General features: G+C 37.1%; 2 protein-coding genes across 2 annotated transcripts; both read right to left on the reverse strand.

Moving 5' to 3' along the window:
• Positions 1-1,275: 1,275 nt before the first annotated feature.
• Positions 1,276-6,669, reverse strand: LOC131928362 (uncharacterized). Its single transcript, XM_059284370.1, has 3 exons — positions 6,316-6,669; positions 1,887-2,003; positions 1,276-1,375 (listed from the first exon to the last, which is right to left on the reverse strand). Exons 1-3 carry the CDS (start codon positions 6,440-6,442, stop codon positions 1,278-1,280), a joined length of 342 nt encoding a protein of 113 aa, XP_059140353.1. The 5' UTR covers positions 6,443-6,669; the 3' UTR covers positions 1,276-1,277.
• An 806-nt stretch (positions 6,670-7,475) lies between these two features.
• On the reverse strand, positions 7,476-13,648 carry LOC131928361 (influenza virus NS1A-binding protein-like). Its single transcript, XM_059284369.1, has 4 exons — positions 13,206-13,648; positions 12,062-12,162; positions 8,113-8,293; positions 7,476-7,596 (listed from the first exon to the last, which is right to left on the reverse strand). The coding sequence occupies exons 1-4, from the start codon at positions 13,565-13,567 to the stop codon at positions 7,476-7,478; spliced, it is 765 nt and encodes a 254-aa protein (XP_059140352.1). The 5' UTR covers positions 13,568-13,648.
• Between the last annotated feature and the right edge of the window lie 3,393 nt (positions 13,649-17,041).

Below are 17,041 nucleotides of genomic sequence, written 5' to 3' on the forward strand. Positions count from 1 at the left end.
CACGCGATGGATTTATTTTCAAAAGAATTTTGCCGACAACAGCATGTTTGATTGTAGGAGAAAGAGGACTCGAGATGGTGTCTATAGAATAAAGATAATCAAACAGCAGCTGCAGTATTCTTTTTACAAAACATCCATCAAGTCAAAAATGCAAAAAGATTATTTTTTTTAACTGTAAAAAAATTGATTATGGTCGGCTGCGGGCCCCTAAACGTCCCGGGCCCCCCCGCAATGCGGGGTCTGGCGGCACTGTAGTTCCGCCCCTGGCCAAAAGGCAGACAGAATGAACACGGACAAATAGTCACTATGGCACTAAAACAACAGAGATACACATAGAGTTGTCGCAAAAAAAACAGAAAGAAGATTGGTTATACCGAACTTTCTCATCATGTCTACATTTCAATTCTTTAATTCTGCTAGCTGTTTGCAATTAAAATTTGAGCCTTATAATAATCTAAAATTAAGAAAACAAAGGTTAAACAATCAATTGTATAAGAAGTACAAATAATTTTGTTTTAATTTACACTGTAAACAATGTTTTGAAGCTTTAACAATTATTTATGAATTTCTTTGTACATTTAGCCATTTTTGGGAGCAAATTTATAGGTTATCCTTCTTGGTTAATTTAAATTTGTAATGGAATTTACAGTAGGCGAATTAATTAAATACATTTCTTGATTCGGATATAATTCATCTGAAATTTAAATGAGCAAGATATACGCCTACATTTTCCATGTACAAATGTATCTATGAATATAAAGCTAAAGTGGGAAAAATGTTTCTTAGTTCGTATTTGATAGTCAAATATGTGGCTATGTGTTTAAATAAAACTGACATCTTTGATGAATAAAATAACATTGCTAGTTTGATGCTGTTTTTAGAGGTGTTCAAAAAAAGGGAATTCTTCGTCTTCTCTACAGCACTGTTATAACTCCATGTAGCGGACATTTAATGCAGAAAATAAACATATTGCTGAATAACTATTATATTTTATTGCAGTGGGGAGGAGTGGATTTTAAAATCCTCAAAAAAAAAAAGTGTGACGTTTTTTTAAGGGCGACCCATATACAAAATAAATAAAATAATACTAATAAGAAAAAACATCGCAGAATTTGGATTTCATTTAAATTAAAGAATAAATTAGTGATTCGTGGACTTTGTTTTTGGGGATCGGCTACATTTATTTATGTTGATAGTGTGGTCCATACGTGACAACATTTATACATTCTTCATGACAGCACATAAATAATTTAATAAACATTTGTTTTGAAGTGACGTCACCACATGACCCATCGAAGCTTCTGGACAACCCTCCGCTCCTCCATGGGGACTTTAGGCACGTCCACCAGCACACAGCTCACGTTGGACACGTCACCTGCACGTGCATGAGCAGAAAACACACCAGTTACTGTAAGACTTCAATTTTTGTTTTGAAGACGAAATAAATATATATGTACAACATAAATGTATACGTGTACAACACAACAATGGTGAGTAAATGGTGAGTAGTTGATGGTGATACGTGTGGAGATATGTAAATAATGTGAGGCTGCTATGATATATGTAGGAATATGTAAATAAAGTGAGATCGCTATTGTATATGTAAAGAGAAATAAATAAAGTGAGACTACTATGATATATGAAGGGATATGTAAAGTAAGATTGTTATATGTATAAAGTTTAATAAGTGAGACAGCTATGATACTTTAAGAGATATGTAATTAAAAGTGAGACCACTGTTCGTTATGGTGCAGTATTTTTCCCTTATAAATTAAGTTTATCTACACCCCCCCCCCCCCCAGCCCTATACGTAATTACTAAAACGATGAAACACGGCTCTCAGCGTAACTAATGATCCGGTTATAAGTCAATTAAAAAAGTTTTACATTTCTTGAAGAGGAAATCATCCTGCCATATGCCCTTGACCAGGTCAAAGTGTTCTGTCATTAGAACCGGGTCACCTGTCTCGACATTTGACCCCCCGATCACGTGGATCTTGTCACCTGTCCAAAAAAAAATTAATATTAAAATCTCCTTTTTAAAAGAACAAAAACAGAACCTGGTAAATCTAGGGATAGCAACCCATCTAAGAGAGAAAACTCCAAAATAAAACAACCACTGCTTTTTTGGTGGAGAATTTTTTGTATTTGTTGGGTTTTTTTCCTTTTCCAACGCCGTTATAAACCCCATAACCAACTTTACTTCCAAAGTTATTTCAAACACTATTACTAACAACACCCTTATATTAAGTTATATGTTCGGCCATAATCTTCTATTAGGTAATGGGCCCTACACTACTATTAAGTTATAGGATGGGACCTACACCTTTATTAAGTTATATGATCAGCCCATACACAGGCACTCAATTGGCAATCTCCTTGGCACCAGATTAAACAAGCGGGGCGTGTAAGACCAGAGATATGGAATACCAACACAGGATCGAGCACTTCTAACAGACAAATTCGGTTCAAAGTTGGCACGTGGGTCAAGACATGAAGACAATGCAATCTGACATTAAATTTGATTTAATTGGATGCCTAATTAATTTTTTAAGAATTAATTAAAATGGTGTCCAAATTAGTAGGTAGTCTTATCCAACTATACCGCACTATTATACGCGCATTATTACGTTCATTAGATGCGCAATGGTTTTTTAGTCACGCAACTCTGTTGTAATTCTTAAAAATGTAAAGTAGGCCTACAGAAAAAAAACTTCATAAAAATTGTTTTATGAATAAGCTTTTGTTATAAGGCAGGGGTCAGCAACCTTTTGAGCCGGAAGAGCCAAAAGTTACAATTTACAAAAGTTTCCTAGTTTTTAAAGAGCCACTAACATTTTTATTTCAATATTTTGGCATTTGATTATGATTAAATATATAGGCCTACTTTTGAATTTTGATTTGTAAAAAATAACTTTAGATATGAAAGAATAATTATACTTAAAAAACATACTAATATTCCGCACAAAACATATTAAAGTATTTCACTCAGCTCTGCTATCATAAAATTAGTAATCAAATAAAATTACTATACAACTATCCCAATCCACTTTAGAATCCAATAACTTTTTTTCTTTCTTTACCGACACCACCGGCTCAGGATGTGTTTCCCATAGCCCGGCAGCCCTAAACACGGTCAACTCCGACTACTGGCCTGGGTATCGGTCGCTTCTGCCTACAGTTCTCATCGGGCTTATCTTCCTACCGACTGAACGCAGGGTAAACTCGTACCCGAAGCTAATAACTTAAAAAAGAACACGTCACTCTGGTCAAATTAATGCATATGGACCGATAGAGAAATGTATTCTGTATAAGAATTATATTCCTCATTTAACGATATTCGAAAAAGTCGGCAGTGGCAAGAATGGAACCTTCTCCACGGGGCTGGCTACAGCACTGTTGTGGGGCTGGGTCTGGTGCCCAAGCGGCTGTCAGCTGTCTGTATACTCTCTACCTCACCTACTCTTATTGTTCTCTGATGAGTGTTTTTATCATTTTTAAAGTTGTTTTCCTTTATAAAAATTTTAATGAGTTTTGAAAATAATACAAAATAATTATTAATATTTGTGCATGGAACTGGAGAGCCGCATCTTGACATCAAAAGAGCCGCTAGCCGCAGTTGCTGACCCATGTTATAAGGCACAAAAAAGTAGAAAATAAACAACACACTACTATTTAAATAGCTATAATGAAAAGCGTGGGTCTCTTCCTAATTATTAGTAAAGTGTCAAATAGATAAAAAAGTGATCCACGCTTTTCTTTATAGCTATTTTAACAGTAGTGGGTCGTTTATTTTCTACTTTTTAGTGCATTATAATTTGCCATTATAACATAAAAAGCTTGTTAAAAAACATTTTATGAATTTTAAGTAACTAGAGAATTTGCAGTTGTTGAGTAGATATTTGATTGAAGACTTGCATTATGTACAAATTAAATATTTCATAAAGGTAAACGTTTTTAATTTAGACTAGAGTCAAATAATAAGTGTAAAATCAATAAAAAAAAGTAAATACATAATTATAAAGTAGTTTTGATATTAACGTTTGATTAAATATCAAACAATGAATCTTTTTAAAAGAAATTATATTGCAGTTGAATTTTTCTGTATTATTAACGGTTTTTAATGAATAATTAATATATAGCCTCCCTTGTTTTGAAGTTGTAAATGGTAAGCGGGATGAAAATATGGATATTTAATGATAATTAGGGGTCGGCGTGGTCGAGTCGGTAAAGCTCATGGTTGCTAAACCGAAAAGTCTCGAGTTCGAACCCTCGGGCAGATGAGCCACTCTTCTAGGAGAGACAACTCCAAACATTAAACAACTGCTGCCTTGTAGATTGTTCTTAGTTGGACAAAGGCTATGGAAGCAAATCCAAAAAGAAAAGCAGGCTGAATTCGGAGTCAACGGCCTCAATGGCGCATAACCAGTTGGCACGTAACGCTTAATTGTGTTGGAGGCGTGGTCGAGTCGGCAAAAAGCTCATGGTTGATAAATTCGAACAGTCTCGAGTTCAAACCCACTGGCAGCTAAATCTCGATCCCCTTCAACACTAATAATTAAGAACGAAGAAGAAGAATGATAATTAAAGCAAATTTTCACTATTGCAATACTTTGATTATCAAAATATAAAAATATATGTTTTTTTCTTGTATTTATATGTTTTTATGCAATGGTCACATTTTTTAAACAATATTTATTACATTTTTGTGATAGGGTTTGTCCATCTATACTGTCACACTCGTAAGGGGGGGGGGGGGATCCGTAATACTGTGATGGTGTGTGACTAATTGGAAGGGGGGGTTTCCAATGGTTTGACGTCACACTTTTGCAATATAAAAAAATGTTAGAGAACGAATTTTAGTCGTTATTTCGCGTCTTAGAAAACTGTTTTAATAAATTGTAATAGGAATTGATTAAAATACTCTATGTTAACCGAGTTCAGACAAGATTGAGGAAAAAAATATCTTATTTTAAGGAAAATTCAACTTCTATTTTGAGGGGGGGGGGGGGAGGTTGTAGGCTGAGGTATGACGTAATTTTAGAGGGTATGGTCTGGTTTTTTTGTGACGGAGTGGAGGGGGGAGGTAAAAAATTGTCCGAAAAGCGTGACAACATTTATGGATGACCCATAGGCTACTGAGAGTGCCAGCAATAGATTTTTTTACTAGCAAGCGGGCTGGTGACTAGATAATTCATGTAAAACTACTGCACACAAAAACCTATCTTTGTTGTTGTTTTTTTTTTGTGTGTGTACATGAATTAATATAGCGGATTTCAGCTATTCTTGCATCATTTTGTTTGACAAATTCGTGCACAAATGTTGAAATGTCAAACGAATCACTTTCTCCATATACAGTGTTTCTTCCAGATTTTTTTTCTTCGGGGGTGGGGGGGGGGGACACTTGAAATTTTCAGGGGGAGGGGGGGTGTCGCACTTAAATTTCCTGGGGAGGGGGATGTGCACTGTCTGTTAAAAGTATATTTTTTCTATATAAATTCTCGTTGGGTGGGGGGATGGGGGCGGTGGAATTTCTACGGGGTGGGGGGGGGGGGGGGGGGGGGGCGGGCTCAACACCCCCGAAGTGATGCCTGTCCATATAGCACTTGGTTTATACTCAAACCAATGCTATACAATCTGTAAAATATGTTGAAAGTAAGGGAAAACAGGTACTGGTAAATATTTTTTTGTTTGTTTGATTTTCTTAGCTCAAAGTACTAATTGATTTGATTAACTATTTCATCTGGGTTTATATTTTTTTAAATTTATGGGTTCAGATGAGACAATTACAATGGCTTATTTAAATTCTTGAAATGTTGGAAGGGTAAACAATTTTAATAACAGAGTAAGCATATATTCATTGATTCAAGTATTTCACAAAGCTATTTTTACTACCTAGTTTTTTAAAAAAATAATTATTTTATACCTTTCCTAAATTTTGTTAACCCTTCTGTAGGTTTTTTTTTTCAAGTTCATCAGTAGATATCAAGTTTGTATTTGAACCCCCCCCCCACCCCCTTGACGAAATGAAAAGACAAAATATATAGAAAATATATACTTTACTTTAACCAAAGCTTCCCCCTCCCATCTCGGAAATTTTAAACGCCCCTTCCCAGTAGAAATATGTCCGAAAAAAAACCCAGTTAAAGTGCTACTGTAACTACAGGCTATGAGTAAAAAACAAAATGTAATCTCTTTAAAAATATCATACATCGTTAACATACCTCACTATTACTAATAGTAATGTTTACTGGCACATATATGTCTAAACACACTGCCAAATGTAGATCTATATATTAAAAAAAAAATTACTTACCCACAGTAACCGCCCCTGCATTTTGTCTTGCGTGTCTCATGGGCGGTAACTGTGTATTTAACGTGGATACACTGGGTTGCCGCCCTTTGACCAGAGCGCCCGCTGTAGCAGTTGTATAGGAGAACATTCTTTTCTCAGACTGTGTCACGGTTAGGGGTGAGGACGGTCTTCGCTTGGTGGGGTGGTGGTCTTTGGACGATACCCCTGGGGGTGAGAGGGTTTTACTTCAACAGTCAGGTCTGGTAACTATTTAATTACCTACAGGGCAGTAGTGGTCTTATTTTTTTTTATAGTGCTATGGTGAAGATAATTTACTCCTACCGTAATTAGACCCTTGCCCATAAACAGAGTTTCTTTCAGCCATCTCTTCGCCCCCCCCCCGCCCGAATTTTTTTTACCGCCCCCCCCCCCCGAACGAAAATGAAATGTATATAATTTATATAGAAAAATATATACTTTAACAGTGTCTCCCCCCCCCCCCCCCCCCGAAGAAAGTCTACCGCCCCCCTTCCCGAAAATTTCAAGTGCCCCCCCCCCCCCCCGGAGAAAAAAGTCTGGAAGAAACACTGCCCATAAACCTAACCAAAACAAGCTCTATCCCAGTACCTAGCCCCAGCCCTAACCATTCCAGGCAACAACATGAAGGAAAATGACATTGATTCGATTCTCTGTTTCACTATTAGAGACCAAAGTGCCAAAAACAACAATGAATCAGCATCTCGCAGGCTTAATTACTTAACCAATCAATAGTTTAGCAAAATAATGTGAAGAGCCTTGAGAGAGAGAGAGATTCTGATGCTTTCCTGTTATACGCGTAAAGGAGAAATTATTAACTCACATCTATAGTCTCGCAGAAAACCATGCTATATGTATATATAATATATATATATATATATATATATATATATATATATATATATATATATATATATATATATATATATATATATGCATATTTGAGCTTGACAATGTTGATTTATCTTTCTCATATGTACATTTTTGCATGAGGTGGCTTGTGTTCAACCGACCCCCCCCCCCCTCCGACACACATATAACCTTGACCAAACGTCACATCACTCTAAACCTAACCGCAGTCTTTCCACTCATTCTCTCTCTATCTCTGGTTGAACAGCTAATACAATACTTTGATCAAGTTGACGTCACCTCCTATAAAATACAAAAGGTTTTTTCGCCCTTGTCAGCGCACATCTGTGAAGATTGTATGGAAGACCGTGTGGGTTATTTTTGCCGATTTCCTGCCATTTGTGTTTGTCATACAGCCTACAGTAGAAAATAAAAATGTATCGCAATGTACTTCAGTCAACACATTTCTTTAGCAGAAAAAACACTTCAATATGGGTAGAATAAGAATTAATAGGATTTCGTCAGGAGTCGTCCATAAATGACGTCACTTTCGTAGGTGGGAGGGGGGGTCCGTAATTTTGTGACGGTGTGTGATCAGGGTGGGGGGGGGTGCCTCAGATTGTGTGACGTCACACTTTTGCACCATAAAAAAAGCAATGTAAGAAAACGAATTTTAGCCGTTATTTTGCATTTTTAGAAAACGGTTTTAATAAATTATAATAGGAATTGATTAAAATACTGTATGTAAAAATCGTCAAAAAAGCGTGACGTTATTTATGGATGACCCGTCAATAAATGACGTCACGATGATGTTACGGTAACTATAACTATTGTCCTTGTAAACAACGTCAGACTAATTACTACCACTAAGGGAATGTAGGACAGAAATTTTAAGTGATTCAAATAAAAAAAAAATAACAGTTCACACATTACCAGAGGTTGTTATGAGCCTTCCCTCCGTTGTATCCTCCTGCACAAATTAATTCTTTGCCGTTGTTTGCGCATGCGCAGCCAGACCTAGGCGACACGAGAGATCCGCATTTGGACCAGAGGTTAGTTTCCGGATCATAGATCTCACAACTTCCGGTGACTTTACCATCGTCTGTCTCTCCACCTAGAACCACACATATATTATATGGCACTTGTAGCTCTTAGAGGGGGGGTGTACGATGAGAAGGCAGAAGAGAGTAGAGGCGTAGCCCCCCCCCCCCCCCGCTTAGTTATCCAAGTAGCATTTTATATTCTTAATTGCTACTGTGTATAATACAATAAAACAGCTCAGAATTAGCTTTTAATATTTTTTCTAACCCGTCTAACCCGCCCCCCCCCCCGGAAGACAGACGAGGGAAGGGTTAGAATGAGTGGGAGAGAAAGGGAGGTTCAACCAGGTTATAGACCTATGTATTGTATTGTAACTAAACTCTCCACCCAACTGCTGATTTTGCATTTTTTTTTAAAAAGCCTCGACATTGTAAGGCTGTTTTAAAACTAATTTTGCATGTAATCGATTCATTGAACCTAACCTTCGCTGAGGCCGTAATTGCTGCAATAATCCCATAATTAGGCATACATTCTAACAGCTATACCAGTAGAATCTACCCCCCTCCCTCCTGGGAGAAAAAAGTCTAGAAAAAAAACACGGTTTTTGAAGTGTTGGGCTCTCTGCAGACCTCCCAAGGTGAGTTCCAGGACTGAGCTTTCCTGTTTTAAGCTTAACTGTTTTTTGTTATAATTGTATAATGTGTTATATTGTATAATTATGTTACTATTTTTTTTTTGAAAAATCAAAGGTTATAAATGTTATAGATTCCAGCCTACAATTGTTATATATGAATCCTTTAGGAGAGGGTGAAACATATGAAAAATACAATTAATTAGATGATTAATTTGCGACTTAGACGATTTTAGACGCATTTGTTGCACTATCTCATACTGTATGTCTACTAACATTAGGTATTGCAATCTACAACGGCTACTGATATATTTGTTTTTCAACTGGATAATGCTAAAAAATCATACCAAACTTTTTTGTTTGGAATTTCGGCTCCATATAATTTTAACAAAAGCAAATAATAACTTTAAGTTGTATTTATATGTCAGCGGTCAATCTAAGATCCAGGAATTTGAAACGAATGTAAAGTTAAGCAACAAATTATCTCCCATTTGGAAACCCAAATACCAAAATTTAATACAAGGGAAATAACTTCCACAAGAATAGCTAAATTAACCAAGGGTAACTAAGACATGCTTGGAAAACACAATGCAACGGTCTAAATGTCATTACGTAATAATTATAATAAATCGTTTATATGAGCTATGTATTCATGTCAAAACAATATATTTTACTTATTAACTACTTAACTGTAGGTTTTGCTTGAAAGTCTAAATACGTTAGTTTTATTAGAAACATACTTCTAATTAATATTGATGACATACTTTTTCTTGTGTGAGAATACATAAATACAAATACAAAATTTTGGATCCCCTGAATAAGGGGGCGCCTTTAAAAAAAATCAATTACAGGAAACTGTTTTCTTTAAGACGCTGCTGTAATTATTGATTAAATATTTTAAAAAATTATAATTTGAAAAAAAAACAAAGCATACGGCAAATTATAAATTCCAGCCTATGTAATATTATATATTAGTACCTTAAGAGTGGTAATAAAGATTCCCAAAAAACTAAAGATTGTCAGCAAGAGAACGCCTACCTTTCTTTGTAGTGTGTTCCGTCCTGAATTGAAATCATCCAACTTACAATAAACTCAACTGCTCATAGACTTTATTACATTAACATCACATATCAAACTTTGATACCTAAACATAATTAGACTTGATGCTCCAGAACTACGACACCACATCGCTTAACTTCACCAAGCTCTACAAACGATACTTCCAATCAACAACGACTTAACTGGACCTACTACTACACGTTAACAGTCAATGCCTTAATACCACAAGACTCGATAGTCCCGAACTCCAGAACTACGATACTTCATCACCTACATTCTCATTTCACTACTACCAATCATTCCACTATACTTTTAACTACACAACAGCCAAATAAAAAATACGATACTTCGATACTTTATACCTACGAAACCATATCAGCAACAGCCTTCCGCCCTTACTCCCAAATCTAAACGATTCATCAAAACTTACCAAACAAGTGCAATACTTTGAACACCCCGTCATTACAAAACTCAATACAAAAGAACAGATTTCTAATTCAATGTCAGAGAAATTGAGACTTACAAACCCTACTAAAAACCTAAATTGCACGTGTGTTGGAACGCCAGATCATGCGCTGGAGCGATCACTAAATCAACATTAAAATTAGATAACCGTTTGAAATGTTCGAAATTTAAATTACGAACTTATTTAATCGTTTTCTACATCAATTATGTGAAACCAAAATAAAAAGGTAAAGTGACTGGTAAAAAGCGCCTTGATATTTCCATAGTAGTGACGTATGGGTGCATTTTTACCAACGCTAATAATGTAGGCCTACATAGACCTAATTTTGGGGTGGGGTTGCAAAATTCATAATTCGTCCTGGTTGCCGAAATAGATCGCTACTCCTTTGTTTTTTACCCTGTCTATCTATGTATATAAAATCCTCTACGTGGGGACCATGCGAGACACCACCAAGACGTAAGCTCAGCAGACCATATCGCTACCACCCCCACCCCCACCAGTCTGGTGAGGTGTTTACAATCGTATTGACGTCTATTAGGGGCAGATAATTTAGTTTTTAAACGATTTTAAATTAAGGGGAGGTAATAACATGTTCTGCTTGCTCTTTTCATTGTCGTCTGTAAACTGTCGTCACAGACGGCTGCTTTCACGGAGGCGAGAGGGAGGGGGGTAGAGGAGTGGAAATTGAGGGTGAGGATAATCGTCCTTCACTTGCTACTGATGGTGTTTTAAAGCAAAATATTTTCAGTCACAGCATTGGTAGTGTCGAATTCACAAATAATGAGTTACTGAAAAATAGGAGTTAAACTAAATAGCGGCGTGTGCTACGTCGCGGGTCAGCTTGTAGTTTATAAAAGATAATCAAAGTTATTAATTATTAGGTACTTTTTGATAACAGCGATTAAACCTTTTGCGCCCCCTAGTTATGGCGCCCTTGGCGACCGCCTAGTTCGCCTTATAGGTAGCGCCGGCCCTGAGGTAAGGGCATCAACCCAGTGTACGTAGGCCACTGAAAAAAGTAAACATTCCTCTCCAGACATAGCAATCCATTGGGTTTTATGTTTCTTGACCTCGGCTATGAAGGGATGGTGTGGTCAGTACTTTGCCCAGCCGCCTTTACTTTCCCCAACGTAAGTCAGGTACCCATCAGAGCTGAGAGGACTCTGGGACGTCCTACAGTCACATGTCCGAACCTAGATCCGAACTCGAGACCTTCGAGCTAGCAGTATAAAACTGTTCTGTAATTATAAAACTGTTCTGTAATTATAAAACTGGTCTGTAATTATAAAACTGTTCTAAAACTGTTCTGTAATTTTAAAACTGTTCTATAATTATAAAACTGTTCTGTAATTATAAAACTAATCTGTAATTATAAAACTGTTCTGTAATTATAAAACTGTTCTGTAATTATAAAACTGTTCTAAAACTGTTCTGTAATTTTAAAACTGTTCTGTAATTATAAAACTGGTCTGTAATTTTAAAAATGTTCTGTAAGTATAAAACAATGTTCTGTAAGAATAAAACGATGTTATGTAAGTATAAAACAATGTTATGTAAGTATAAAACAATGTTATGTAAGTATAAATCAATGTTATGTAAGTATAAAACAATGTTATGTAAGTATAAAACCGTTCTGTAATTATAAAACAATGTTATGTAAGTATAAAACAATGTTCTGTACCTACCACAGACAAATATTCTCCCTTTAACAACACAGACCCCAAATTTACACCTGGCCACAGACATGCTTCGACATTCGAACCATTCGTCAGTACACGGGTTGTATCTGTGGACGAACGACTCGATCAGGTGCGATAACTCTTGTCATTATTACAGTGAAGGCAAAAAAAAAATGCATTTTGTAGCATCAAGAAAATGTTGTTCTAGATTTTTGTCACTTTTAGTAACTTTGTTACGACTCAATTCTAAATGCAGCGAAATGTTTGGGGGAATTTTTATACCACTGTCCGATAATATAATCTTCTTTAAAAAGGGGTGTAAGGTCACTGGTAGTTAACTAAAATGCACACATGGCTTGCTAATGTCAATACTAAACCTATCCCTAACCCTAACCCCCACCTTAGTCCTACCATACGCCTAACCCTAATTTCTAACCATAAAATTAGTCGAGATTACAATGCTACTAACAGCCCAAAACACCTATTTTTGGAAGAGTCTATTATCGGATATATGGTAGCTAACTAAAATCATGTCATTAAAAAGATGTAAAGACTGAGATGAGTTGTGTTCGTCGATATTTTAAATCTCGAGGGCGGACCCCATACGCGAATGCTTATCATTGTATTCTTATTTCAGCGATTTAAAACCTTGTTATAATAAGGGATTTTAGAAACGTGTTATTTCTCTGTACACTCTGAACCGCCCATATCTCTTATAACGCATGAATGATAAAACACCAGAGGCGTAGCTAGGGGAGGGCGGGTGGGGCGGCCACCCCGGGCGCCGACCCATAGGGGTAGAATAAAAATATTTAAAACTTATTTTGAGCTGCAGCACTGAATTACACGCAGTCAAAGTTAAGAAAAGCTACTTGTCTTTATTAAACTTCATCAATTGTTTGAAATTAAAATACAAAGGGTAAGTGACAGGTTAAAAAAAAATCTATAACTATACACAATGTCGAGGGGGCGCAAAATCGATAGTTCGCCCCGGGCGCCAGAATGGGGCGCTACGCCTCTGTTTTTGTTATGTTATATTATGCACTGTCCCTTGTGAAAAACTAAACAAATAGAAATTCCCCCTCTGTAATCGTCGTAGACCCCCACCCCCACCCCCACCCGACACACAACTAAAAGCTGAATCACTCACCTGACGACTCGGGTCAAACAACGACCTTGAACTTTGTCGAAGCCGCCCAGGATGTAGATGGACTTCCCAAGGGCGACCACTCCGAAATCTGCCACCCCGTACGTCTGCTGCCACTTCTCGATGTGCACGCGGTACGACACGATGGCGGAAAAATTTTCCGTGAGGAGGAGGTAACTCACTTCACCCGACCCGGTACGGCTAACCACGTACAGTCGTCGTTCGATCATCGAGTCGCTTCCCTTGCTGAACCTGACGTCATTTGGTGACGTGTTTTCTTCCACATTCTTTGCAACGTTCTCCACAAGAATGCGCGCTGCCGTGATTTCCGGTGACGTCATGCTGGTCTGTTCAGCGGTTGACATGTTAAGGTCATTAAGACGAAATCAGAAATAATTTAAATTAATTAACTTCTCAATAAAGATAATGTTATTACGCACTTTTTCACATTGGCAGATTCAATACTTGCATTCTGAAATTTTTTAAATAAGCTACAAAAATAAACAACAGATAGTAACATTGACATTTTTTTATATCAAACATTTTCTTAAAAATAATACAAAGCACAATTTGAAAGCGATAAGTATGAGTATAAATATCAATATATATATATATATATATATATATATATATATATATATATATATATATATATATATATATATATATATATATGTGTGTGTGTGTGTGTGTGTGTGTGCATGTGCGTGCGTGCGTGCGTGCGTGTGTGTGTGGGGTTTTTTTTTTAAAACTAAATATTGATAAATATACAGAGAGTTAAAAAAGTGCGGTTAATATTAAAAATGCCTGGGTTGGATCCGAAAATACGACTTAACATTGGCATCAAATCACCATAATGAAGAAACGAATGAATTAAAAAAATCTGCAGTCAGCAAAGACCTAACTGAACTGAAGCCGTTTTTAAACTGCTAGCGCCCCCGTGTTTTATCGATTAGAGTGTACTGGCCCTATCACTTTCCCAATGCCGCAAATCTTCACAGCCACCGTGTCTGTCTGGCAGACGATATCTCCTGGTATTGACGTAGGCTGTGTAATCGATATTGCGATAATTCTGGGCCGTTAATCCACCCGGATTAGCTGTTGCCACTGCACTCGATATCAGATCGCTTTAATTAAACATAGTCAACACAAGTCTTTGAGTCAGGCGTGTTTGTTGCGTCATGCAGGGGAATTAATAATTAGCTGGAGACGTTTTTAACCACCGCACTTAATTCAGTTTAAAAAAATCTCGTGCGATTAAAAAAAAAAAATATTCCCTTATAGATTTTCACAACAGCGAGTGAAGTTTTGACCTAGTTCTAGTCAGTGTTTCTTTCAGACTTTTTTTCTCGGGAGATGTGGGGGGGTGGGGGTGGCACTTGAAACTTTTCCGAGGTAGGGGGGCGGTGCCCGACGAGATGCCAGGGGTAGCCTGGCAGTGTCAAAGATAGTAAGGCAAATTAGCCATTTTCATTAGCATCCTCAATTTTTCTCCCATCCAATTGAGTTTTACGCCTTGGCTTATAGGAAAGGATATGGTGAAATGGAGAAATGACTGAAACATTTTTTTAAAATCAAAGCACTAACAGAATTATTACATCCTCGTTCCTAAAGGACCACAGGATTTCGGGGGCCCATAGGGATTTTTCCCGGTAGGTCGGCGGGCCAGTACACATCTAGTTTTAGCTAGTGGCGGTCCGCACCCCCCCCCCCCCCGCCCTCCCCCCCCCCCCCCTCGCTACGCCCCTGGTTCAAGCAGTTTACCTTTTACAGCATGCGGTGACGTTCAAGACAAGAATTTGTTCAAGTTACGGTCGACTTTCGCACCACAGATCACGCTTCGTAATTCAAATCCGTTTCAAATCGAATTACCTTTTCGTAACCCTAATTATTCGTATTACGGGACAACACATTAGCCCGTATTTCTCTACCGATAACTTGAATGAAGGAAATTAAAAGTTTATAAGTCCTTTGCCTTACTGTATCTGTGATTAAAAACTCTTTTCTAGTTGTATCTTAAAGTGAATTTAATATTTGAACATACGATTGTAATGTTTTCGCTACTACGTTACTCAGACTACATTAAGTTGATTCTTGATAGATATTAAATGTGTTATTCTTACAGCGTGTTTTTGTTTTCATAGTAAACAACACACATTAATAATGTATACACTGAAGTGCTTATTCTTAAAAATATTATTCAACGAATTTTACAATGCCACACCCCCCCCCACCCTAATACACACAGAAGCAACTTGGTAAAACTACTTCGTGTTTCGTTCATTCAAAGATTGCTTGGTGTTTTACTCGTTGCATATGAGTTTGGTGCTGTTTTACTACTGATCAAACGGGGCCACTCTACACATCTTACACAGCTTACGGAATACCTTGCAGTGTTTCCGTCAGACTATTTTCTCCGGGGTGGTGGGGGAGGGGGGGCGGACTAAAATTTCCGGGGGGGGAGTGTTAAAAGTATTATAATTCATTCATAAATTCCATTTCGTTCAAGGGGAGGGGGAACGGTAGACTTTCTTCGGGGGGGGGGGAGAGATGCCTGGAAGAAACTCTGATACCTTATCACACATGCAACATCTTTAAATATTGTCCGAAATATATCTTAAGGCAGACTCAATTTTCATATTTTTTTTCTATCTTTTAAAAGTAGCAATGGGGCCACTCTGAGCTTACCTTTTCCTTATCTAAACAGCTAAACTCTACTTTATCCACTGTGCTCTAAATCTGTTATTGTCCGATGCTGAATATAAATCCATATTTTAAAAACATTTTTGAGGTATATATATATATATATATATATATATATATATATATATATATATATATATATATATATAAGGCCCTATATATATATATATATATATATATATATATATATATATATATATATATATATGCCCAGAATACATCCCAAAGACTGATACTTAAAATCAGTTGACTTGTTTCAGATATACATTTATCTACTGATTATCTCAGAGGCGTAGCGAGGGGGGGGCGGGGGGGACATATGTCCCCGGGCGCCGACCTTAGGGGGGGCGCCAAATTGAAAGTTTGAGGGGGGGGGGGTGCAAATCGAAAGTTTGAGGGGGGGGGGGGGTGCAAATCGAAAATTTGATCCCGGGGGGGGGGGGGCGCCAAATTGAAAGTATGTCCCCGGGCGCCGGGAAGGGTCGCTACGCCTCTGGTTTATCTAAACAATAGTCTCTGAGTAGTTTAAAAATAAACTAATTAAAAGCAAACTTACAATTTTCAGTTACAAAATAATTCTCCAAACATAATTAGAAAACAACTTTACACAAGAGCCTACTAGATCTATCTGAACATATATGTCCTATTTACTGTCTCAACACATTCCTTAAAAAAAAACTTGTCAATTTATCGATGGCCTCAAAGTATTGAACACACGATTGAAAAGGAAACTCCTATACACAAACCCTTGGTTGGAAAACACGATACCGCAAGGGGAGAGAACCACGACATGTCACGTTTCCAGCAATAGATTATGGGCCCTGTCAATAGGATCATTTGTTCAAATTAACTACGCTATACAGAGCAAAAACATTTCGGGTCATGAATAGAAGAAAGAAAGAGAAAGTTGAATAGGTATCTTAGAGTTGAATAGATACGTCTTGAATAGATAAGTCTTAGAATTGAATAGACGAGGGTTAGCGTTGAATTGATAAGTCTTAGATTTGGAAATGTAAGTCTTATAGATAAGTTTGATTTTAATAGATGTCTTAAAAATAATAGTGCCCCCCCACCCCCTTACCCCCACCAAAAAACAAACAAACCCCGTATCACTCAAGCTATCAGTTTATTATTTA

This window comes from Physella acuta, unplaced genomic scaffold (genome assembly GCF_028476545.2).
Source record: "Physella acuta isolate Inbredline_101_S28 unplaced genomic scaffold, ASM2847654v3 ptg001491l, whole genome shotgun sequence".
NCBI lineage: Eukaryota > Metazoa > Mollusca > Gastropoda > Physidae > Physella > Physella acuta.